This window comes from Saprolegnia parasitica (genome assembly GCF_000151545.1).
Source record: "Saprolegnia parasitica CBS 223.65 unplaced genomic scaffold supercont2.6, whole genome shotgun sequence".
Taxonomy (NCBI): domain Eukaryota; phylum Oomycota; class Saprolegniomycetes; order Saprolegniales; family Saprolegniaceae; genus Saprolegnia; species Saprolegnia parasitica.
This window is the reverse complement of record NW_012156400.1, coordinates 344,096-367,887: the sequence shown is the minus strand read 5'-3', so window position 1 is coordinate 367,887 and position 23,792 is coordinate 344,096. Positions and strand designations below refer to the sequence as shown.

General features: G+C 58.8%; 10 protein-coding genes across 10 annotated transcripts; 6 read left to right on the top strand and 4 right to left on the bottom strand.

Moving 5' to 3' along the window:
* Positions 1-50: 50 nt before the first annotated feature.
* SPRG_02461 (hypothetical protein) lies at positions 51-2,707 on the bottom strand (the record flags this gene model as incomplete). Its single annotated transcript, XM_012341037.1, has 11 exons — positions 51-210; positions 259-345; positions 397-1,049; positions 1,101-1,287; positions 1,331-1,528; positions 1,577-1,768; positions 1,815-1,905; positions 1,956-2,113; positions 2,157-2,366; positions 2,420-2,583; positions 2,629-2,707. 11 exons carry the CDS (start codon positions 2,705-2,707, stop codon positions 91-93), a joined length of 2,139 nt encoding a protein of 712 aa, XP_012196427.1. The 3' UTR covers positions 51-90.
* A 55-nt stretch (positions 2,708-2,762) lies between these two features.
* Positions 2,763-3,480, top strand: SPRG_02460 (hypothetical protein; the record flags this gene model as incomplete). Its single annotated transcript, XM_012341036.1, has 4 exons — positions 2,763-2,842; positions 2,892-3,113; positions 3,164-3,342; positions 3,394-3,480. Coding segments are annotated over 4 exons (541 nt in total), but the record flags the coding sequence as incomplete, so codon positions are not given.
* Positions 3,481-4,360: 880 nt separating this feature from the next.
* On the top strand, positions 4,361-5,718 carry SPRG_02459 (hypothetical protein; the record flags this gene model as incomplete). The annotated part of the gene is made up of 2 exons (XM_012341035.1): positions 4,361-5,527; positions 5,575-5,718. 2 exons carry the CDS (start codon positions 4,361-4,363, stop codon positions 5,710-5,712), a joined length of 1,305 nt encoding a protein of 434 aa, XP_012196425.1. The 3' UTR covers positions 5,713-5,718.
* A 508-nt stretch (positions 5,719-6,226) lies between these two features.
* Positions 6,227-8,683, bottom strand: SPRG_02458 (CAMK/CAMK1 protein kinase). Its single transcript, XM_012341034.1, has one exon. It carries the CDS (start codon positions 8,604-8,606, stop codon positions 6,312-6,314), a length of 2,295 nt encoding a protein of 764 aa, XP_012196424.1. The 5' UTR covers positions 8,607-8,683; the 3' UTR covers positions 6,227-6,311.
* Positions 8,684-10,168: 1,485 nt separating this feature from the next.
* SPRG_02457 (hypothetical protein) lies at positions 10,169-11,278 on the top strand. The gene is made up of 3 exons (XM_012341033.1): positions 10,169-10,889; positions 10,932-10,993; positions 11,045-11,278. Exons 1-3 carry the CDS (start codon positions 10,279-10,281, stop codon positions 11,227-11,229), a joined length of 858 nt encoding a protein of 285 aa, XP_012196423.1. The 5' UTR covers positions 10,169-10,278; the 3' UTR covers positions 11,230-11,278.
* On the bottom strand, positions 11,246-12,391 carry SPRG_02456 (hypothetical protein). Its single transcript, XM_012341032.1, has 5 exons — positions 12,206-12,391; positions 11,918-12,155; positions 11,688-11,865; positions 11,502-11,636; positions 11,246-11,425 (listed from the first exon to the last, which is right to left on the bottom strand). Exons 1-5 carry the CDS (start codon positions 12,351-12,353, stop codon positions 11,288-11,290), a joined length of 837 nt encoding a protein of 278 aa, XP_012196422.1. The 5' UTR covers positions 12,354-12,391; the 3' UTR covers positions 11,246-11,287.
* Positions 12,392-13,798: 1,407 nt separating this feature from the next.
* On the top strand, positions 13,799-17,751 carry SPRG_02455 (hypothetical protein). Its single transcript, XM_012341031.1, has 6 exons — positions 13,799-14,182; positions 14,228-14,985; positions 15,072-16,059; positions 16,105-16,398; positions 16,446-16,975; positions 17,026-17,751. Exons 1-6 carry the CDS (start codon positions 13,870-13,872, stop codon positions 17,701-17,703), a joined length of 3,561 nt encoding a protein of 1,186 aa, XP_012196421.1. The 5' UTR covers positions 13,799-13,869; the 3' UTR covers positions 17,704-17,751.
* Positions 17,752-18,482: 731 nt separating this feature from the next.
* On the top strand, positions 18,483-19,049 carry SPRG_02454 (hypothetical protein; the record flags this gene model as incomplete). Its single annotated transcript, XM_012341030.1, has 2 exons — positions 18,483-18,759; positions 18,809-19,049. The coding sequence occupies exons 1-2, from the start codon at positions 18,536-18,538 to the stop codon at positions 19,047-19,049; spliced, it is 465 nt and encodes a 154-aa protein (XP_012196420.1). The 5' UTR covers positions 18,483-18,535.
* A 479-nt stretch (positions 19,050-19,528) lies between these two features.
* SPRG_02453 (hypothetical protein) lies at positions 19,529-21,350 on the bottom strand (the record flags this gene model as incomplete). The annotated part of the gene is made up of 1 exon (XM_012341029.1): positions 19,529-21,350. One exon carries the CDS (start codon positions 21,348-21,350, stop codon positions 19,566-19,568), a length of 1,785 nt encoding a protein of 594 aa, XP_012196419.1. The 3' UTR covers positions 19,529-19,565.
* Positions 21,351-21,807: 457 nt separating this feature from the next.
* SPRG_02452 (hypothetical protein) lies at positions 21,808-23,788 on the top strand. The gene is made up of 2 exons (XM_012341028.1): positions 21,808-23,030; positions 23,084-23,788. Exons 1-2 carry the CDS (start codon positions 21,843-21,845, stop codon positions 23,729-23,731), a joined length of 1,836 nt encoding a protein of 611 aa, XP_012196418.1. The 5' UTR covers positions 21,808-21,842; the 3' UTR covers positions 23,732-23,788.
* The last annotated feature ends 4 nt before the right edge of the window (positions 23,789-23,792 follow it).

Below are 23,792 nucleotides of genomic sequence, written 5' to 3'. Positions count from 1 at the left end.
GCTTCTCAAGCACCTGCAAGCTGCTTAGCGTCATCTGTCAACGACATGTTACAGAGTGTCAATGGATTCAAGTGGTGTTTGTACATGACTTTACTGCTTTGCTATTGGCTGGCTGCGCTGCGCCGACTTCCACTTGATGAGGAACTGCAGCGCTTCGGTCCACTCGCAGCACCGAAGTCGATTCCGATCCGCGCTGTCCCCTTCGTCAACCTACGAGACGCATCGATGTACATACTGATGACCACGTCGAGTTGGCACCTCGAGGTCCAGGGACCGCTTCTTGTCATCGTAAAGGATCGAAAAGCAAAATTCACTGCGGGACCGGTCCGTCTTGCGCTGGAAGACCTAATCCAAGTATCCATGGTCCTCGTTGCTATAACGAGATAGAGCGACGACCTTGGTGCTGTGACCATACGCCAGCGCGTGGAGGGATGACGTTGGAATCTGAATCATGGGTCCTTGGCTCCCCACCGGTCGGTAGCTCAAGTATTGCAGGTCGTTCGAGCACCATACAAAGCGCGCATGCGGCTTGCCTTGTCGTCCGTGCTTGATAAAGATAGCGCCTTGCTTGAGGAGCTCCATGCGGCGCTTGATGGCATCCGACGCGCTCTCGCCCCGGGGGGGCACGGTCGGGGGCTTGGGGGGCTCGATCGACGGGGCCACTTTTTCGCTCTCAGCATCGCTTTCGCTGCACAGATCGTCTTCGTCGTCGTGCGGGTCGTCGACTTCGGCAACGCTGCTGGAGGCTTCATGCAACGCGTTGATGTGCGCCGTGAGCTGCACGATGTGGGTCTTGAGCTTGTCGGCATCGGCGCGCTGCTCCAGAAGGCGGGCTTCTACATCTTTCATCCGTTCGTCTTGCACAAGCAGCGATTCTTGCGCCTCGGCCGCCGTATTGGACGCAAAGACGATGCTCGTCTTGAGCTGGCGAAGGCACTCGAGCGCGTGGGCCATGCCGAGGTGTTGCAGCGTCCGCAAAATGTCGTCTTCGGCCGTCTCGGCGACAAGAAATTGCTCCACGAGCTTCTCGCATACGTCCTTTTCGATCTCTAGCCTCGTGTTGGTCAAGTTGAAGTGGCGTGCAAATAGACATCCCGCACCCGTCAACGGTCCGAGTGTTTTTTCCGACGTCAATTGCGCGTGCAGTTGTGCGTTGAGCTCGATCTGGTGCGCAACGTTCTCCTGAAGCGACGTGCGCTCTGCTTGAAGTCGGTCGTTCTCGCGTTGCAGAAGTGCAATCAGTGCAGTCGGTTCCATATCTCGGTTGGCACGCACGTCGACCGCGACCTAGTCATAGAACTCTTGAATGCGTCGACTTTGCCATCCGCACCTCGCTGCAACGAAGCATAAAGCGACAGGTCGAGATGCTTTCGTCCACGTATTCGGCCTCGGGGTTGAGCGTACCAATAAAGACGGACTTACAATTGCCACCGAGGCTACCGCGAAGCACGGACGTCAGCATCGAGTTGCGGTACGGTATGTGTGTCTTGGCTTTTTTGCTGCTGCGTTGCTGGAGGGCTAAAATCACCTAATGTGAGATCATAACAGACAGGTTGTCCCTCGCAACACATGATACTTGTTCCAGGTGGTGCAACGAGAGGTTGATGCAGCGGCCTTCGTTGCGCATACGTTCGGTGCCGTCGCGCTTGTAGACACGCTCCGAGCCCGCGAGGTCGACGATGTGCAGCTTGGAGTTGAGCACGACCTCCGAGTCTTTCCGACGGCCTTCGATCAAGATGGTAAAGATCGAGTGGGACCGCGACGACGCCTACTGGAGGGATCAGAAACAAAATCGATCCAATATTGAAATCCACTTGATTCATGGGCGTGTCGCTCGTGACGCGGTTCACATTTCCCAAGAAGAGCAAGTTGAGTGCATCTTCCTCCGAGTTGGCTTCATAGACACTACAAAGAAACATGTCGCACACTCTATGACAATCATGTACACGACACACCCCAAATTTCGGAAATGCACATCGTCGTCGTCGTCGTCCGAGAGCTGCAAGTGAATTTTCGTCCACTCGTCGATCGGTTTGTTCATGTGGGCCTTGTCCAAGAGGTCATAGATGTTTTCGTTGTAGACCTCCAAGTACGACACAAAGCACCGGTAGCTCTACGGTCCATTGACACTCTCAAGCCGTGTCTTATCAAGGTACCGTATCCCGGCGTGTCTCGAACGCATCAAAGAGAGCTGAAATCGTACGCGGAATCATGCCCCGGTCGTGGTAGCTATCCATCCACTGCAGCACGACGACGTCGACGATCTCTCCCCTACCGCCCGTGATCGTGAACGTCTTGCCGCTGCCCGTTTGGCCATACGCAAGGATCGTGCCGTTGTAGCCCTCCATCGCGCTTGTAATGATATCCTATTCCGATGCACAACTTGTCATTCAAACGCGAAACGAGATGGGAGGTGTACGCGGCACACAGCATCAAAGACCCCGTCCTGATGCACGTCATGATCAAACACTTGGTCGTACTTGAACTCGAGCACGTCTCGCTGCTTGAGCGTGCTGCGTGTGTCGAGTGCCACGGGAAGGATTGGAAACAAGATCGTCTGGACATGGTCATTGGGCCGTGCACCTATCGACTACTATAAAAGCAGGATGGAAGGATGCGGCGGTGTACGTGGGAGCGTGTAAGCTTTGGTCGTGTGCTTGCGAGGTGGCCGAATGCGCAAGTAGGTGCCAATGCGCCAGTGCTCCATGTCGCTGCGTCGACGACCGTTCGTTTCACTTGAAACGCCAACGAGAGCATGTGTTGATGTTTCGACGCACGCCCAAACAAGCAGCGGCAGCCAACGAGCTCGGCGACCCCACTTTGCTCGCTGCAGACTCCATCTGTGTGATCTCTTTGCGCTAGCGCAACGGTCAACGAGCCGTAATTTCTAGTCTCGGCCAAGGAGATCCAAGGCCTCCAGCACCGATTTCGACGGCTGCTGCAAGGAAACGACTCCACCGTCGAGGCGGCTCGACTCTTGGACGAGCCCGAATTTCAGTGCCATGCGCTCGCACCCCTGTTGCTGCGTGACGGCCGCTTGGACTTTAGAGCGTTTTTGTGCCTTCTCACGGTCCTCCACCCGACCAAGACATCAGTGGCAGCCAAGCGCTCCGGTACAACGTGTTGGGATCAATGTTGTGTACAATATTGTCTGGTATTCTAGCCCTCTTTGATCTCTACGACATGGACGCAGACGGCGTCGTGTCGGCGAGCGACATGAAGAGTGTGTTTCAGCGCTTGCGACCGGAACGCGATAGCTCATGCGACGACGACGTCGCGGCAGCCTTCCTCAACGCGTCATTCGCGTCTCAAAACGGCTTTGCACCGAGCGCATTTGCCGAGGTACAATGACGACGTGTAGTACGCTGTGTAGACACTTGTGGTGCTATGTAGTTGGTATCGGACGACGACGTCCTTGCGGCGCTCTCGATATCGTTTGCTTGCAGTCTGTAAGATGAGTCGTAAGTACTCGTACTCAGTGAGCACGCGGGTTTCGGCTGGATGCCCAAGGGGAACATAGATACATGCAATCCCTGGCCCAGAACCCTCCTTGCTTTTGACAGCAGCATGGCTTGTCTCGAAAAGGCAAAGCATGCGAGCGTCGTCGCGTGCTGTCGCTGCGGCTAAAGTACATGACGCAGGAACGTGTATAGAACGTACACTTTGTGTCTTCTCACAAGACGCTGGAACGTTGCTGCTGCCACGATGCGACCGCGCAGAACGACTTGAATCCGTCAAGACCGATAGCATCGCCATGTCAGACTTGGGACATGATCGGCTCCTCGTCGTGCCACGTCATTTCGGCTCGACATCGACACCATGCGTTCTGAGCACGGCAGGTGACAGCATCGTGTCATGGTCCTTGCCCGACGATTGGATCAGACACCCATGGAGTCTTCAAGAAACAAAAATCAGAACCAACGACGACACGACGAGCACGGAGCGGGGACGTGGTCACGGCTCGTGTCCGCAAGAATTCGGTGCGAGAATTTCGCGACGCTTGCCGTGCGACCCGCGCAAGATCATGTAGCGACACGGCACTGCACTGAGCATCTGCGGCAGCTGGCGTCGGCAAACCGAAAACCAGCAAAGAACTGATCGTCCATGTCCGACCTTGGGAAAACACTCCACTGGCTCGCAGCCAGAGCTCGCCTCAGTAGGCTACGCCATCGCACGGTGCACGCCATACATATGCAAGCCCTACAAGACCCGTCAGCGAATGAGCCCTTCTCGCCCAGCGTCTCGCCCATCATCGATAGCCATGCCAGCACATAGCTGCATCTTTTCGGCAGGCAACTGCACCCTATCGATTTGGATTGGATAAAATGCAAACCAGTAATGCACCAATCGTGGCAGAGCCATGAAGCTGCTGTGCTGGAACATCAATGGCCTCCGCGCCAACCTCGGCAAGACGCCGGGGCAGTCGTTCGCCGGGTTCCTCGACGCTTGCGACGCCGACGTCCTCTGCTTCCAAGAGACCAAGCTCACGCGCGCCGAGATGACGTCCGAGCTGGCGTGCCCGCCCGGCTACGACGCCTTCTACAGCTTTGCCAAGCACAAGAAGGGCTATTCGGGCGTCGCGACGCTCGTCCGGCACGGTCGCCTCGCGACCGTTGCCGCCGAGACCAGCGCCTGCCCTTTCCACGAGGGGCGCATCGTGCGGACCGAGCACCCGACGTTTGTGCTCATCAACGTGTACTGTCCGGCGCATGGCGGCCACCTCGAGCGCAAGCTCGCCTTCCACGAGTTCCTTCTCGGCTACGTCGCGGCGACCAAGGCAGCGCACTTGGACAAGCCGCTAATCCTCGTCGGGGACCTCAATGTCATTCACAAGCCTCTGGATGACTGCGGCGCGTACGAGCCAAGTGAGGTGACCGCGTGGCTCGACATGCTCTTGGCAACAATGGACCTCACAGACGCCTTTCGGCAATTGCATCCGATGCGAGAGAAGGCGTACACGTGCTGGCGCGCGCTCACGGGCGCGCGCGAGACCAACTATGGCGTGCGGCTCGACTACATCCTTCTCGACAGTCGGCTAGGAAGCGCGCTCACGAGCTGCGACGTATGGCAAGAAAAGGAAGGGTCGGACCACTGCCCCGTTCTCGCAACGCTGAGCCTCGCGTTCCCGGCGTCCCACGTCATCGCCCCGACAACCGTCCCGAGCTGCGCCAAGTTTTATCCCGAGTTTGCCGGCAAACAAACATCGATCCAGCGTTTCCTTCGTGGCTCGACGACGCCACTACCAGCGATGAAAAAGACGACCACTGGGTGGCAGCAGCAGACCTTCCGTGCCTTCTTGACGACGGCGCCTCGAGCGTCAGAGGCAACGAGCGCGCCGATGTCGGTCGAGTCGATCGAGACGCTGACCGAGTACAAAGCCGTCGCGCAGTCGTGGAAGACGCTGCTGCCAGGGAAGCCGCCGCCGCCGCCGCTGTGCTCCGGCCACCGACAACCGGCCCTTCTGCGCACGGTCCTCAAGCGCAACGACAACTATGGTCGGAAATTCTTCATTTGTGCCAAGCCCGAGGTACGCCGTCGATCTAACACCGACAAGACATGCGAGCGCGCGCGTAGGGTGCCCCAGGGGACGTCAAAGGTCGGTGCAACTTTTTCCAGTGGCACGGCGACGTCAAGAAGCCATCGCCGGTTGCTGTGGTCGGTACTAGCAGTGATGCCAAGCGCTTCAAAGCCGCTCCGCCTGACGCAATTTGAACGTTGTGTGCTTCGTGTTAGTCGGCGATTTACAGTACCTCATGTCCACCCCGTTTGCAACTCGTCATAGCGACATACCTGGTCTCAGTACACGTGTTGAGATAGCGGTGGGTGATAGACCGTCAGCAGCATCTCGTCCGGAAGAAGGCGTCTGGACTGCACGTGTCCGTCTTGTCTGGCACTGGCACGGAATCCAGCGGCACCAGATTCACATCCGATTCGACCAGATTCAGGGGCGAGATTCTGACGCGGCGATGGTCGACATCCAAGCTCCGGCCGCGACGTCGCCATGGGTGAGATGACGTGGCAGCCGAACAGCACGTGCGAGCGTCGTTGGTTGTGTTGTGGGTTTCGTTCAAACTCATGAGCAATCGGAGGTCGGACTTGTCTTCTGCACCGCGCAAGGGTCCTTGAACTAGACCATTCGTCTTCATGTCTCTAGTCCACACGTCGCAAGACACTTGGTTGTTGCTTTATATTGTCCTCTTTTTGAAATCGATAGAAAAATGACAAGTTGTGCAGAAAACGGTACGGTGTGATTAATAATAGGGTGCTGGGTAATAATTAAGAGCGCCAAATGTGCGAATTGCGTCCACAACTTACTGGGCAAAAACCGCCGTGTCAAACCACGGGTGCGTCAGCGCCTGTTCGGCCGTGAAGCGCTTGGTCGGGTCGCGCTCGAGGAGGTGGACGACAAAGTCCATGGCCTCGGGGCTAAACTTCTTCCAGGCGCGCGGCTGGAACTCGACCGGCTCGTTCATGCAGGCCGACGGCGGGTAGAACGGCTGGAAGCCCGTGAGCATCTCGTAGACCATGATGCCGACGCTCCAGAGGTCGATGGGCTTGCCGTACGGCTGCGACTCGAAGAGCTCGGGCGCCATGTAGCCGACCGAGCCCGTCAGGCCCGTAAACGGCACCTTGTGCACGTCGCCCGTGTGCTTGAAGAAGCGCACGTCCGGCACCTTGACCGAGAGCCCAAAGTCGCAAATCTCGACCTGGAGCTCACACGCCTTGACGTCCTTAACAACCACCACTTCGTCGTTCGAGTCTTGGTTGGACGGGGCCTTCGAGTCGGTGAGAAGCACATTCTCGGGCTTGATGTCGCAGTGGACGACACCCGATTCGTGCAAAAAGAAAATGCCACGCACGATCTGATGGGCGAGCTTGGCGGCCAGCGCCTCCGGGAACCGGCGCTGGCGGTTCAAGAGCGACTTGAGCGTCCCGTGGCGGGCCTTGGCCATCACAAGGTACAAGAACGCCTCGGTCTCGTACACCTCGAGAAGACGGACAATGTTGCGGTGCTGGAGACGCAAATGGATCTCAACCTCGGTGCGCACGGCCTGCTGCGCGGCTTCGGTCACAAGGAACCGCTTGTGGATCTGCTTGATGGCCACTTCGGCGCCGTTGTTGCGCCGAATCGCCGGCTTGACGACAGCGTACGAGCCGTCGCCGAGCTGGTCTTCGCCGACCAGTTCGTAGTGCTCCGTGACAGCCTTCTCGTGAATGAAAAACGGGTTGATGGTCAGCGTAGGGAAGAGCGACGGCGCCTTGGGCCGCTCGCGCAGGAGCAAATCATCGGGCTGGCGAGGAATGCTGCGGCTGATCGACATGAGCCGGAGCTGGTTCTCCTCGTCGTCGCAGAGACGACGGGCCACGAACGGGTTGCTCGGGAGGCGGGGCGCGCCCTGGACATACTCGGTATTGTGGTGCTGCTCGGGCACTGGGTCGGCCGGCGGCGGGCAGCTGCGCTGGCGGCGGTGCACGGGCCGCGGGAGCACCGTCGTCGTCGTGTGGTTACTGTGGTGGTGCGCGGGCGGCGTCGTGCTCGACAGGCGGGGGCTCGTGACGTCAAACTTGTCCGAGGTGCTCTTGGAGAGGAACCCGCACTTGCGGTAGATGCCCTTGCCCGTCGAGACGTAGCCGTCGACAATCTCGTTGGGCGACGGGATCACGATGGGCTCGAGGAGGTTCATCATCGTCTTGGCGGCCGTCGGCGACTTGACCATGAGCGAGTCCGATTCGGAGAACGACCCGCGCTTCAGGATCGGCGACGTCGGCAGGCTCAGGTCGTCGTCGTCGTCGACCGTCGACGTCCGGCTCTCCGTGTCCGAGTGCAACCGGGCCATGGCCGTATTGGAGCGGCAGCGACCCTTGTTCGTGTACACGGTCGTCGTCGTCGGCGGCGGTGCAGTCGTAGCGGTGACCGCAGCGACCGTGGCCTCCGCGGCCTTGCGCGCCGACTCGAGGTGCGCCTTCTTGCGCGGAATCTCGGATGCTTCGTTCACTGGCGTCTTGGGTTGATCAAGGTTGCGCTTGGCGCCGGCAAAGAGCGCGGCCGTCGCGTATGTGTCCGAATCGCTCATGCAGCGCGTGCGTTGGTGGTGGACCATGGCGGCCGGTGCCTCATGGTACGGGTAGTGGAAGCACACATTGCTCGGAACCTCAACGCGCAGTGCCCTCCGGCGGCGCGGCGCGGCGCCCGCGACCGCTTCGTTCGTCTCGGCGTCCAAATCGATGGCTACAAACTCCTTGCCGTTGATCGACGGGCGCATTTCCAACATCGACGCGCGCAGGTCGTCGCTCGCATCGCTGTCGCTCGCCGAGCCTCTTGTCGGCTCGTCTGTCTCGGCCGACGTGGGCGGATCCCAGGCGCGGAACTGCTTGAGGCCGTGGAGCGGGTCGTAGTAGCCCGGGAGCGCGTGGAAGGTGCCCACGAGCGGGTGGTTGCGGAACTTCTTGCGCTCTTCGAGCTCGGCCATGCCCACGATGTCGGTGGCGAAGTAGGCCGCGCCCCGGTTGCCGGCGCTGGGCGCGTGGTGGAACATGCCCACGAACGGGTTGTAGCTCGGGAGGCGGGCGTACACCTTGATGTCGGACTCGGGCGTCATGCGCATGGCCAATAGATAGTTGGACGAGACGGAAGTCGGCCGGCGGTCGGAAGTTGCCAAGTGAGTTGCTGCCTCTACGCTCTTCTTCCGGAATAACCGTCTCCGAAATATTGCATATTAATATTGCACCGACGCCTCGGATTCTTGAAGCCGGTGGTATTTTATTTTCATGTGCTTTTCCGCCTCGCTCTGAATTTTATTCCTACGAACGAGCAGGGATCGGCGCGCTCAACGGCATTGTATGAGGCCCATATTCCGTGCGCACGCGAATTAAAGTACAACCTATTAATATACCGCCGACCATGAAAAATTGGCTCTCCGCATAAACAAGCCAGTATATCCCTTGCTCAAGATCCATGGCAAGGGTGGCGAAATAAAAATGCACGCTGCCAGTCGCGCGCCGACCGTCTCGAATATTAATATTCATCGCAGCGAGAAGAGGCCCGTCGTGCATTGAATGTTGCGGATTTTATTATGCAGCAAAAAAATAGTAGCTGGGATTAGTACATAGGTACACGGCTGACGACCTTCTACAGCGTGTGCGTGTGTGAAAAATATTATTCACATCGAGCCATATTGGCTGCGCCGAAATAGATATACGGCCGCTGAATACATTGACGATGTATGGGCAAACGCCACTTATGCACCCAAGCAGAATGCGCTTGCGGCGCGGCGACTCGCTCCGACGACGCAACAGGATTGGCTTGCTCAAGCTGCCAATGCGAGACGTAGTTTCTCACACGCGTTCGAAGCATGGCGTGAGTCACGAGGGCCCACGTGGCGCACTGTCCCAGGCGCGGAGCGGCCATCTGATAGGCTCATCGGGCGCCACCTGGCGCCGATCTCCCGAGGTGGAGCGTCTTCGCGCGTGCGGTAGCGTTGCAGTGGTCAGATCTGGCGACCGCGACGAGCCAGACGACACCAGGCACCACGCGCTAGCTTTCTCTTCCGTCTACAAGCGCCGCAGGATCTACGTACTATTGTTAGGTGGCTTTTGGCTTTTGAACCACCGTCAAGGAAAGCGTGGATTTCAGTGCTTCTTTTTCCCAAGATCGCAATTGATTCGATCGGGATTACTCACATGTCGTACTTCAAGGTAGACTTCAAGCACGCCTTCAAGCCGCGGCCGCGCCAAGCGCGGCTGGCGCCATAATGCGCGCGACAAGGAGACCCACGCTTGGCTTCTGCACGCGCACATACGAGTAGCTCCGAGTTGGATGAGGTGGGCCTCGCCGGCATCGTCGGTCGCGCTTATCCCCGCCAAATGCGCCACCTGGTGCCATCGTGGACGCGAGCTTCAACCACCGCTCGGTTGAAGCTGCGCACGGGTGGTGGCGGTGCTCTGTCGTGTAATCACACGCGCCCAAGCTGCCACGTACGCTCGAGGAGCGAGCGGTCGCTGGTTCAGGATTGCACGAGGCGCTGTGTAAAAAAGATGCACGCGAGAGAGATACGTGGGCTTGGGACACGACGAGGGTCGGACACGGGCCATCGTCTTTGCAGCGCCGACCAGACGCCACGACGCTTGCTCCTCTTGCGTCGTCTTGGGTGGGCGAATCTGGTGCAGTGCCAGAAGCGCGCCAGTGAGAGCAGTAACGCAGCGTGGATTCTAGCCTGTCAGCGACAGCGACGACAAGGCGGACACGATCTTGAGCGGTCGCTGAAACGACCGACTATCATGGACGTCGACCAGCGACTCGACATTCGCAGCAGCAGTAGCAGCAGCAGTCGTAGTAGTGGCTCCAGCGCGACCTCGGACAACGACAGCGACATTGAGTTTACAGTCGATCAAGACGATGCGAGCAAGCGGTCGGCAGCGCTCGATCCGCTGGCGTGGGCACCGGTCCTCGTCGCCGTCGTCGCCATCCCCACCGACGTCATCACAGTTCTATGGGGCTGCCAGCACCCGCACATCGACTGCAATATAGGGTACCCAACACTCGGCGTGGCCGCGCGCCACCGGCCGCAACTGTATGTCTACCTCGTTGGCACCGTTGTCGCGAGCGTGCTCTTCCTGGCGACTGCCGCACTCTTTGCGTGGTTCCTGCACTTGTCGCTGCCGCCGACGCACCGGTGGCTGGCGATCAGCGTCCTGCTCGGTGGCGCGCTCACGGCCATCTTGCTCGTCGTCGCTGCCATCCACGACACGCGGGGACATCCCGCCGGCCTCTCACTCGCCTCCGCCACGAGCTTTCTCACGACGTGGGTAACGCTACTTCGCATGCAGCATGCACGCCGCACCGCCTTTCTCTTGCTTCGGACCAAGGACGCGACCGAGCGCCACCATCGGTGACGACGTGCTGTGACGCGTCCACTCATGCGAGCGTGTAGCATTCGCGGCATTGCGATCGGCGAGTACGCTATCGTGCTGGGTGCGATCGCGTCCGTCGCCTGTACCGTCGCATCTTGTGGTACTTTTCACTGGATCTTCTTGCTGGATTTAGATGTCGTCACGGCGTTGGTCACAAGCAGCAGCGCGTGGTGGACCAAGCTGCTCGGGCCGGCCGCGTACGAAGGCCTGGTCGTTGCCAGCTGGAGCGCGCTCGTGGCCTCCTTTGCAACCGAAATTGGACGGCTCAGCCGGTTGGTCGAACAGCACGATTTGGAAGCGCTTTCGCGCCAAAAGTAATCCACGTTGAAACGATCCACCATATCAATATATTTCCCGCCAAAACGTCATTTTGAGGTTAAGCTTGGCTTTGGAGGTACTCGACGAAGCGGTTGCCAATGTCGGAGCTCGGAAACGGGTGCAGCGTCGCCATCTTGGTGAATTGGCGCCGGTGGCGACGCAATTCGGCCGTTGGCATCGCGCGGCCCACCTGCACGTACAACAGCGCCAGCAGTTGTCAAGGACTCTTGTCCAAATCCAACGAAATCGAAAAAAATGGCGGAAAAGGATATCAGCTTGGACGCATGCGGCACGCGAAGTGCGTCGACAAGGTCGTGGAACTCGCGCTGGTGGGCGATGAGCACATCGATAATGGCTGCGGTCACTCGATCGAGCTCCTGCACAAACGTCGTCTCCACAACGGGCTTCTACGCAGTGATTTCCCTCTTTGATTATCGTGGCACGAAGCAACGAAGTACCGCAATCGTGGCGATACCAGCCTTTATGGCTTTTCCATGCAAGACCGCATCTTCAACCTCGCGCAAACGATCGATGACAGTGGCCTCGCAGAGGCTATCTGGTGTCATGCGCAGCAAGGGCGCGTCCCATCGGTTCTTGGCGTTGGGCACTTCAAGCCGCATTGCAATCGCCTCGACGCTAGCATCACATGTCCTTGCCATGGTTTTGAACGCCCAGCGCGACGACGTACTACTCGGGCGGGAAGTTGTCGCCAGCGCGCTCTGCGTTGCGCGCGGCGGCCATGGCCACTGGTGTGTCGATGTACACGACACAGTGCGTGGTGGAGAGCTCCTTGGCGAGGCAAAAGAGCTCGTAGCGACAGCCCTTGATGTAGTTTAGCGTGTCCAAGATGACAATCTTGTCTGCACTCAAGTGCACATCGACGCGGCTCTTCATCGTACTCCGCGTCGTCTTCTCTGCCCGAGCATCTGCAGTGTCCTTGCGTTGGTAGGGCAGGCAGAGGCTATACGAGACGTACCGCGGTAGGCGTCGGCGCGAACGAGGCGTTCACTGTCGTAGCTAAGGTGCACGACGTCCTTGCCAAGGCTCACAAAGTGGTCGTGGAGCTGGGAAGCAAACCACGTCTTGCCGGCGCCTGGCAGCCCGCAGAGCGTGACGAGCGGCATGGCGAGCGATTTTTATTCGGGCTGTGATTCGTCCATCTTATAGCCAATCCGAGATTAGACGACCACATTTATGTACTTGCGGTTTGTATGCATAAAAATGCAACAGGTCCTCTACGCTCATGTCGCCACGCGATTGAAGTTCGCACGCTACTTGTTGTTTGTATACTTGATGCCACATGACCTACTGCACACTGTGGTCGGCACGACCAAGTGCGATCTTTGGTCAGCGCATGAGTCATAGCTTCTTCCTGCCCGCTGTGGGAAATGCTAACGCAGGTGTATTTTCACGTGCCACGTGTCGCACGTCGTTCGATTGCTGAGGTGCGGAGGTGGACACTGGATCATCATCACCTATCGCTTGAAGTAGAATCTGAGCCCGCGGCTTCTCTCCCTGCCGCGCAGTTGGGCGCTCACTTGAACACGTGACGCGATGCGCATCAACGCCCATGGCATGAAAGATCGCCGTCAATGACATGCACCCAAGATGCGGCATCATGATGAAGTTTGATGCCTTGGTCGTTTCTAGCCCAACTTCTCGATTGGGCCAGAAAAGACGCCCGACTCGACCACGATGAGCGACACACTGCCACGTTTTTGAGGATATGCTGCGGTGTTGACGCTAGGCTCTGGAAGGATGTGCGGTGCGTCTTCTCTACACACGTGCTGACGCCACTGCAGCCATCTCTGCGCTGCGTGGATCGGCTACGTCCAAACCTTGAAGACCTTTTTTCTTTGCCAATGATCTTTCCGTCCGACCCGTTGACACGCCGTGTCGAGTCGACAGCAAACGAAGTGTCGGACTTTGCGGTGCCCTACTCTGCCATTTGGTGCACTTCTTCGAACGGATCTCGTAGCCGATCTCCTCGCTTCTTTTCTCCAAAAACGATGCTGGCGTCGTCGTGGTTTCAAGAGCTGGACCACAAGGTGTGAACCACACAAAGGGACACGCCTCGCTCTGTGAAGAACACGTTGGCCGCCACGAGTGCAGTTTAAAGCTCTCTATCTTCAAAATGGAGTGTTAAGAACGCATTCAGGAACAGCAGGCGAGAGAGAAGACGAGACCACATTAGATTGGGTCAAGCTGGATCACAGCCAGATTCCGAGCACTAGTACCAGATTTGTGTCGATATGACGATGGTGTGCGTATGCATCTCGATGCCAGACCATTCTTGTCGAATACGAACCCAGAACGCATTCTGCACTCAGTTCTGTGCTTGTACATTTTTCCAGATCGCTCTTCCACATGTGGCTCTCCCAGATTGCTCTACCAGATAGACTTTTTCTTTTCCGAGCTTGTCCCTCACGCAACGTGCTCGCCTCGACGTTAAGGCCGACGCTGCGCACTGCATGCTTCTAAGCGTCTGCGAGTATACATACCATCAAGGTATCAAGGGTCTATGGCTGCAGCCACTTGTAAAACGCGAAAGACGTGGAAAAACGCGCACCATCAACGCAAAAAACGCGCCGTGAAATCTTCGTCAAAGATCGCGTCGCTTGCGCGAGTCGTCGCAGTCGGATGTTCATCTTCCTGAGCAAGAAGATCGCGATCCCGAACGGCGCGCAGCTCTGCTGTGCGTCATGGAACCCGGAGCATGGCTGGATCGCCTGCGGGGGGCAGAGCGGCCTCCTCAAGGTGCTCAAGCTCGAGTCCGCGACCTCCAAGGAAGGCAAGGGCACGCGTGGCATCGCCGCGCAGAGCAACCTGACCATGAACCAGTCGCTGGACGGCCACGCGGGCTCGGTCGTCTGCGCGACGTGGAACGCCAACTACAAGAAGCTCACGACGAGCGACGAGAACGGCCTCATCATTGTCTGGATGATGCACCGCGGTACAATGGTCTTTCCATGGCTCATCATGCGATATGGCTGGCTAGGCATGTGGTTTGAGGAGATGATCAACAACCGCAACAAGAGCGTCGTCAAGGACATGAAGTGGAGCAGCGACGGCCAAAAGATCTGCATCGCGTACGAAGATGGCGCCGTCATCGTCGGGTCCGTCGACGGCAACCGCCTCTGGGGCAAAGAGATGAAGGTCGACTTGTGCTTTGTCGAGTGGTCGCCAGACGGCAAGCACCTCGTGTTTGTGACGAAAGAAGGCGAGGTGAGCATCCACGACGGGTCGGGCAGCAAGATTGGCACGCTGCCATTGTACGCGGTCGACGCCAAAGACAAGAAGTACAAGATCATTGGGCTCCACTGGTACGACGGCTGCGAAGGCCACGTCTCCGAGGACGCGCCGACGCTTGCGATTGCCTTTGCCGACGGCAAGGTCCAGATCACGCGCGGGCGCTTCGACGAAGCCGCTGTGCTCATTGACACGGGCGTCGAGCTCACGCAGTGCAAGTGGAACTGTGACGGCACGGTGCTGGCGCTCGCCGGCACGCAGTCGACGCGCTCCAACGCCGGCGACGTCCGCGAGTTCAATATCGTCCAGTTCTACGATCCGTTTGGCAGGTACCTGCGGTCGCTCAAGGTGCCGGGCAGCCGCATCGAGGCGTTGGCGTGGGAAGGCTCGGGTCTCCGCATCTGCTTGGCCGTCGACTCGCACATCTACTTTGCCAACATCCGACCCGACTACAAGTGGGGCTACTATGCGTCGACCCTTGTGTTTTCGTACAACCGGTCCGAGCAGGTACGCTTTTTGAGATTGCACTTGAGATTGAGATTGCACTTGAGATTGAGATTGCACGGATGTTGACATTGAGAGTGCTGTTGTAGGTCGAGAACTGTGTCGTGTTTTGGGACACGCGGTCCGACGAGCGGTACATCAAGAACGTCCGGTCGCTCCTCTCGATCAAGGCTGCAGGCGACAACTGCGTGCTCTGCGCCAAAGTCGTCAACGACAACCTGTACGCGGGCGAGGGCCACAGCGGTCCCGAGACGCCCAGCAAGCAGTTCTCGCTCGTGCTATGCGACACGATTGGGTCTCCGATCGAAACCAAGATCTTAGATCTCGAGCCGCTCTTCCTCTACATGACTGCGCGCTTCATCGTGGCTGCGGCTGCCGACGCCATTTACGTGTGGCAGTACCGAACGTCGACGGCCAAGCTCGGCGACGTCGGCCGCGGCGGCCGCGAGCGCATCTTTTACGTCGACGATAGCCAAGGCAGCGACGTCGAAGGCTTCCGCTACATGCCCCGGGCGCTGGAAGACCCGATCGTCGCCGTGTGCGCGTCGGACGCGTGGCTCGTGGTCGGACGCGCCTCGGGCATGCTGCACTGCTTCACGCTGCCGCACATTTCGCTCGAAATGAAGTACATTGTACCGTGCCGGCCGCAACTTCTTGCACTCAACTCCAACTCGACGCAACTGGGCATCATCGACATCAACAACGTGCTTACACTCATGGAGCTCGGGACGTCGTCGGGGAATACCAACCCGCTTCCTGCCAAGATGCTGCCGTTCGAGAAGAAAGACGCATGGGACATGATGTGGGCCGAGGACAACCCAGATCTCTTTGTCATGATGGAGAAAGCCCGCATGTACGTGTACCGGTCGCTCGAGGCGGAGGAGCCCGTGCTCTCGTCCGGGTACCTCTGCACGTACAAGGATCTCCAAGTCAAAGCGGCGCTCCTCGACGACATCTTGAGCAGCCCAGAGCAGACCGACAAGAGTCTGATCATCGACTACGAGACGCGGTCGCTGCGGGACGCACGCAACCTGCTTGAAAACGTCGGTCTTGCCGAAGCATGCGACTTTATCCAGGGTACTATCACCGTATGACCGCATCATTGTTTCAACGACAATCTAGACCACCCGCACCCACGGCTCTGGCGCCTCCTCGCCGACGCCGCGCTCGAGCAGCTCGATTTTGCCATGGCCGAACGCGGCTTCGTCAAGTGCAGCGACTACAACGGCATCCAGTACGTCAAGCGCCTCCAGCTGCTCAACGACCGCACCAAACAAAAAGCCGAAGTCGCCGCGTACTTTCAGCGCTTCGATGACGCGGAAGCGCTCTACCGAAAAATCGACCGCAAGGACCTCGCAATTGAGCTGCGCAAGCGCCTCGGCGACTGGTTCCGCGTGCTTCAGCTCGTACAGTCGGGTACGTTTCGTTGGTCAACATTTGAAAAGGCTACCTTTCTGCTGAAGGCGGCGGCGACGACACGCTGCAAACGCAAGCATGGACCATGATCGGTGACTACTACGCTGACCGCCACAAGTGGGAGAAAGCCATCAAGTACTACGCCCAGTCGAACGAAACCGAGGCCTTGGTGCAGTGCCACTACACGCTCGGCGACTTTACGACGCTAGATGCGCTCGTCAACGATTTGCCCGAAGGCTCGCCGCTCCTCGAAGAGATGGCCCGCAAATTCACCCGGGCGGGTCTCTGCAGCAGCGCCGTGAATGCGTATCTCAAGCTCCACGACATCAAGGCGGCGATCGACAGCTGTGTGCTCCTGAACGAATGGGAACGCGCCGTCGCGCTGGCCGAGACGCACAACTTTCCTCAAATTGAGAGCGTCCTTGCCAAGTACGGCGCGCACTTGCTCCGGAACGGCAAGACGCTGCAAGCGATCGAGCTCTACCGTCGCGCCAACAAGAGCATGGACGCTGCCAAGCTCTTGGGGAAGCTCGCAAAGGACGTGGGTCGCAACCCGCTGCGCGCCAAGAAGCTCCAGGTACTTTCGCCCTTGTCCAGGTGGACAGAGTATCCACTGTCAAAGTGTAGATTCTGTCCGCGTTGGAGGTAGAGCGCTTCCGACGCAAGATGCTCGACACGACGGCCCTCGCAACCAAGACGACGGGCGCGACCGCGGCGCAGGTCACGGCGCAGACGCTCGAAAGTCTCGTGGCCCACGACGCGGCGACGAGCGAGAGCCGGTCGCTCGACAATGCCTGGCGTGGCGCCGAGGCGTACCACCTTCTCTTGCTTGCGCATCGACAGCTGTACAAAGGCCAGCCCGAGCGCGCGCTTCGGACGAGCCTCAAGCTCGGCGCGTACGACGACTTGCTCGATGGCCGCGAGGTCTACTCGCTCATCGCGGTGGCTGCGTACTATACCAAGCACTACGAGCAGTGCAGCCGCGCGTTCATCAACCTCGAGAGCGTCCTGGGCACAGAGAAGGAGAAGGAAGCGCTCGAAGCGCTGGCGCTGCGTATCTTTGCGAGTACGCGGCCGCAAGACCCGCCAACACGCCCGTACGACTGTCCGGGCTGCAAGCACGCAGTGAAGGAGTGGGCAACGCGCTGCGACAAGTGCAGCATGAGCTTCCAGACGTGCATGATGAGCGGTGCGACCATCTTTGACCACCGCACGTACCTCTGCAAGACGTGTCGCCACGCGTGCATCGAGCACGAGATCCGCGACCTCAACAACTGCCCGCTGTGCCACGCGCCGCTCAAATAAGAACGCGGAGCTGTAAAGATTCATTCGAGATGCACGATATAACGAGTGTCGAGTGTTAACTCGAGGTATACCCATTGCACGAGGAAACAGGCGCGTAGCTTCTTATCACGAAGACAGCTTGTCTGAAATTTATTATACATGTATGCGCGCAAGACTGGTCGTCGCCGCGGACGATAAGATCTTGCTCGGACCTTTGTCGGGTCCGCGGAAATATTTGATGACGTGGCAGCGCCTCGTGCAAAGACCTTTTTATGTGATACAAAGGTAGCGGGCGAGGATACAAGGGACATCGTGTGGATGCTACTTGTAGTCGCTGGCAGCTGCGCTGGCAGCGTCGGTATTCAGCACATTTGAATCGACGCCGACCCGCACGGCACCGCGATACACGGCAGCCCTCTCGGCCATGGACGGTGACTGTACTTGTCTGTGTAAGCCTGCAGGGGTAGGCCCAACCTATAGAATGTATGGCCGATGCGACCGAGTTCCGCGCGTATAATGTTCTGCAGCATTTGCGCTCTGCATTTCAATGTTCCAGCATCTCTCTTTATACATGTATCCTGTAAATCCTATTATTGAACGAAGTTCTCACATGCAATATATATAAAGATAGGGTGGACTTCCTACTACGCTCGTGAGGCGCGGCTGGGGCGTCACGCGAGGAGCGTTAGTGGGCGTGCTCCGGGACTGTACGAGGGTTCAGGTGTAGCGTGCCAGGGTTTTTGTAGATCCGACCACGGCGTCATCATCATCATCAGGTTGTCTGAATTCCAGGTTCGAATGTCCGGATGTGCTTCAGATCCGGATACTGCGCGACAGACTGGCCAAGCCGACGATGACGACCGAGCTCGAGGCCATGGCCAAGGAGGAAGAGCGCCGAAGGAAGAAGAGCGCGTACGCGAAAGCGTACTACGAGGCCAACAAGGCCAGCGTCAGCCAGAAGCAGAAGCTGCGCCGCCAAGCCCGCATTGCGTCCTGCCACGCCATCAAGCACGAGGCGAGGCCGAACCCGGCTCAACCGACCGGGCACCCGCGCCCGCGAGCTATCAAAACAGAGTGGTAAATCGCTTTAGGCAATTGTCTACCATCCAATATGGTCTCCATGTAGGCGAGGAGCGACGACCGCCGCCCGCAGCACAGACGCAGCATACCAGGCCTTGACCTGGACGACCGACGCGCGGCAAGATGTGCTACTGTTCACAGAGACGTTGCCCGCCGACTTGTTTGTACGAGAGAACGACGAGCCTCAAGCACCGCCCGTCGACGAGCCTGCGCCCACGCGCTGTACGTCGATATCGAACGAGACCACGCGTGATTGGCTCTGCGTATGTCCCTATTGCATGCAGTAAATGTGAAATTGGTTGGTGTTGTGTCCCGTGCCCGAAACGCGATGCGTTCAAAGCAGCTCGCGCGACCTCGTTCGAAAGAGGGTGCACTGTTACCACAACTTTCATTTTGGATGTTGCCCGCTTTTTCCAAGGTGTTTTCCTCGGATATTTTCAAAAGACCCACCACATTTAGCGTGATGTGGTCTCGAGCATGTAAATGTACAAGTTGTCCACACCATCCAACCGCAGCCACTTGATTTTACACGGTGTTTCGAGGAGCCTTGCTTGGACGGGAAGAAGGAGCCTTGCTTGGACGGGAAGAATATCGCCTGAGCCCGTCGCTGCGCTGTTAGGGTCCACTGGAGCAAGATGCTGGCTTGTGGTGGGCCGCTGCAAGCTTGTGCGAGTACGCTCTCATGTCGCCACGACTTCAAGCAACGAGCAGCAGCCGACAAGCGCGGCAGTGTTGTGTCTCTTGAACAACTGATACTACTCGACAAGGGGCCACAATAATTCAACTTATTTGTTGAAAGTGCTCTAATTGTCTTTTTCTGCCTGCGCCACCACGATGTACTTTAGCGCGACTTGGTAGAGACCAAAGCAGACCACGCCAAGACCCAGCGCCACGAGCGGAAACGACGGGCGATTCGGTGCCGGTGACCCGGCGGCTCGCAAGTTGGCGACGGCATGTCCCGGTGCGTCTGTCCATGCTGGCAAGTTGGGATCCCGCGGGATGTAGCACGTAAAACCCTCAAACCCAAGATCGCAGCGGCATCGGCCGTTGATACAGTCACCGTGGCCGCTGCACTGATCGCGGTTGACGCAGAGCACAGCCGGGTCAACAACGCCGCCCGCCGCCGCGGTAGCAAACGAGGCAATGTAAGCGTGGAAGGCTTCGTCATGGATCGAGAGCCCGCCTTGGAGAAACTTGGCTTCTGTCTTTTGGACGCTCGGGAAGAGTAGCTGGAATTGGCCGCGTCGGCTGTACTCGGTCGCGCCACCGAGAAGCTGTGCGGCGACGGGCGGCGAGAACCAGCCGGGGCACCGCCAGCACGTCATGTCCCACGTTGCGAGCTGGTCGCGGCACTTGCTCTTGCAGTACGCCGGCGAGCCTAGTAGAGTGGCCTCCTCGAGGTCGGGTTGGTTCGGCGCACGGACACCGACAAGCTGGATGACGTCGGCGGCTACGTTGTTGAGCAACCCGGTCTCGGCGCCGGTCGCAAACACTTGCCGGGGCACGAGCGACGGCGATCGCTCGACGCGGTCCAGAAAAGGCTGGCCGTCGTCTTGGATGCTAAACACAAAACCGAGGAGCTCAAACCCACCGCTGGTCGTCGCCGCGTCGAGGAGGATCTGGCGCCGCCCTGCAATCAGCTTTGTCATCGCGCTGAGCGTCTCTCTGTGGAAGCGATCGACGTCGATGTTGTGATCACGAAGGTACGCTTTCAAGACACGCCAGTGGTTGCTGCCCTCGGTGGCCGACGACGGCAGCTCCGTATAGTAGTCTCTCAAGTCGGGCAGCTCCCACGGCGGAAGGTAGTCGTTGTCGTCGACGATGTACGAGGCGACGTCGGCACTCGCGTCAAGGTTTACCGGGTACGGCTGCGTGCAGAAGCGAAGAAGCGCATTGTCGTAAACGTACACACGCAACGGATCGAGCGATGCAATGAGCACGAAGAAGCGCAGGTCAAACTTGCGGCCCGAGATGAGCAGCGGCTCAATGTACTTGGTCACAACCGCGTTCGGAGGGACGTCGTCGCGTTGCACCTGCGGCAGACCTTTGAGGAGCGACGTGCGGCCGCTGTCGTGCACGAGCCAGCGACGATTGTACGCAGCGTCGACGCTGGCCTTCTCCGCCACCAGCGGTGTGTTGAGGACGTCACGGATTGCTTGGAGAAGCGCTGGCTTGTCCTGCGGAAGGCGGAACGCGGGCGCGACAAAGCCAAAGTCAAAGGCTCCGAATTGCCGCTGCAGCGCCGCGTGCGAGCGGTGGAGCTTCGTGGACAAGACCTCGGCGCCGTCCAAATGATTGATTCGGTGGCGCGGCGCGAGCTCTCCGAGGGCGTTGGAAGGAGGCGCCTCGTTCGACCAGAGCAGATCGTACATGGCCGTATCGGCTGCCGCCGTCCACGACGGCGCGTCGAGCTGCAGCTCGCTAATGCCATGCAGGTACAGCGCCCGACGGATGGGCGCGCTGGCGTCAACGTCGGCGTCGGGCAGGAGCGCCACCTTGTTGGGTCGCTTGGCGTCCTGTGCAGAGGCGCCCGGAAGCAGCACGAGGCAGCAACTTAGCCACGTGAGAAGGCCCCGGACAACGGCCATCGCAGCACGGATGCGCCAGGTAAAGTGCACCACGTGTTCGGATACGGCGTCGCGCACACTAGACACACGCAACTTTTGACGTCCCGTCCATGGGGTCTGCTGTGCCCAAGCGTGATGCACGACCTATCACCCAGCTAGCGGTGTTGCTTGTTCAATGTTAGAGTCCACCGCCATGCTATCGTCACCTCGTAGTGGCAGTCAGAGTGGCAGCGTTGCTCTGTTCCTCGCTTTTGGTGGAGCGACACACGTCCATTCTGCTGAGTGCAGTGGTGCGTTGGAGGTTTGCTCGTGTCAACACAAGCTACGCGATGCATTGGGGCCCTGAGTAGCAGCGCGTCTGGCGCTCCCGCGAGCTTCGATCGTCGAGGCGGTGAAGGTTGCGTGCATGTAGCCATGTTGCCTTTCTAAAAAATCGATCTTTCAAATCCTTCGAAATTCACACGAGTGCAAGGTGGGAAGATACGGGAGTTGCCGATCGGACGCTTCTTAGCCATGCGCTCGTTCTTCTGGTTGGCGCTATTGGTCGCAGCGGTCGTCGCTGGCGACCGCAAAGCCAAGACCTTCCTCTTGCCAGAGACCGCGCGCTTCCACCTCAGGCCGCTGCTCCAGGCCTTTGACGCGCTCGGCATCACCGAGTACAACGGCGAGGACGCCGACTCGTGGCACGCCGCCAAGTACACGGACGACGTCGACTTGATCTGGAGCTACGAGTACGTGCAGCTGGGCGCCATTGGGCCGCTCACGCGCCGCCACAAGGTGAACCACCTCCCGGGCAGCTTTGTGCTCGTCTCGAAAGGCCACGTGTACGAGACACAGCAGCGGCTGCAGGCCGAGCACGGCAAGTTCGACTTCAACTTTATTCCAGCGCAGTACCGACTGCCGCAGGACGTCGACGAGTTCTCGGCGGCGTTCCGCGCCCGGCGCGACGACTCGCATCTCGCAACCAAGCCGAATGACCCGCTGTACAACCGCCGCTGGTTGTTAAAGAGCCAGGCGCATCGCGGCGTGCGCTTCTTTAGCGGCATGGAGGAGCTCGGCGAGCACATGCACACGAACGACATGGTCGCGCAGTGCATTGAGCCGCTGCTCATCTCGGGCCACAAGTTTGACATTGGCCTTTACGTGGCCGTGACGTCAATCGACCCGCTCCGCATCTACATGTGCAAGCTTCCGTACCCTGTGTCGCTCGACAACGCCGCCGACCTCGAGTCGTACGTCGTCGACGAGTACCTCCCGCCCTGGGAAATGCCGGCGCTGCGCGATTTTTACACTGAGCTGCCGTCGAAAACACGTGAAGGCACGAGCCATTTTGCCGTCTTGAAGAAGCACCTCGACGCCATCGGCTTGGACGCTGACAAGTTTGAGCGTGAGATCTACGGCGACGTCATCAAGATCATTGCCGGCAACCGCGCCCACTTTATCGACGCTGAGCGCACGTACCGCCGCCAGCACCGCCAGACGCAAGACAACATCGGGAGCAACTTTTTCGAAATGTACCGGTTCGACTTTATGGTCGAGGACAACGGCAAGCCATGGCTCATGGAGGTCAACCAGTCGCCGAACCTCGCGCCCAAGTTTTTTGACTCCGGAACAGACGCTGCGATGAAGGACGGGATTGTGCACGACCTCTTGCACATGGTCGGCGTGCAGTCGCCAACCGACAAGAGAAGTCCACCTCAGGTATCGAACTCTCGACCGATGGTTTCCGTGCCATGAACATGCGCTCTGTCTAGCTCGACGCCGCCAGTTGTGCCGACCGATGCAAGGACAAAGCGTCGCAGCTATGGGACATGGGCTGCTGGAGCTGCGACCAATGGCTGAGCAAGCGCGAGGCGCAAACGCTGTTCGAAGCGGCCACCGAACACGCGCGCCGCGGCAAGTTCAACCTCGTGTACCCAGCGGACAAAACGTACGACAGCTTTGTCTCGGGCGGCTTGAGCGCTGACGACAACACCTTTGCCGCCTACTTGACTTCGTTCGCGACCCACGCTGCGAACGAGCCGAGCCAAGTGCTGGATGCGCTTCTCTGTTCACGCCGCGTTGACTGCAGCAAGCACGGCGACTGCGTCAACGGCGCTTGTGTCTGCGACGTGGGCTACGAAGGCAAGACGTGCTACATCTCGACAGGCCGCAAGCAGCGAGAGGAAGCAGCCGCTCGAAAGGCCAAAAAAGAAGCCGAGCAAGCCGATGAGGAGGCAGCACGACCAAAGGCCCCAGCAGGTGTGCTGCTGCAGCCCGGCAATCTCCGTGAGGCGCAGGACGCGCCCATGTACCCGCGGAGCATGATCGTCTTCCTCTTTTGCGCCGTTCTCACCTTGACGGGCGCGTTTGCGTATGCAAACCGCAAGTACTTGCAAAAGTCGCTGACCAAGAGCAGCTAGATGTTTGATACAGCTTGATATCTTGATACAATTCAGTTGACACAATGGACAGAAACGTCTT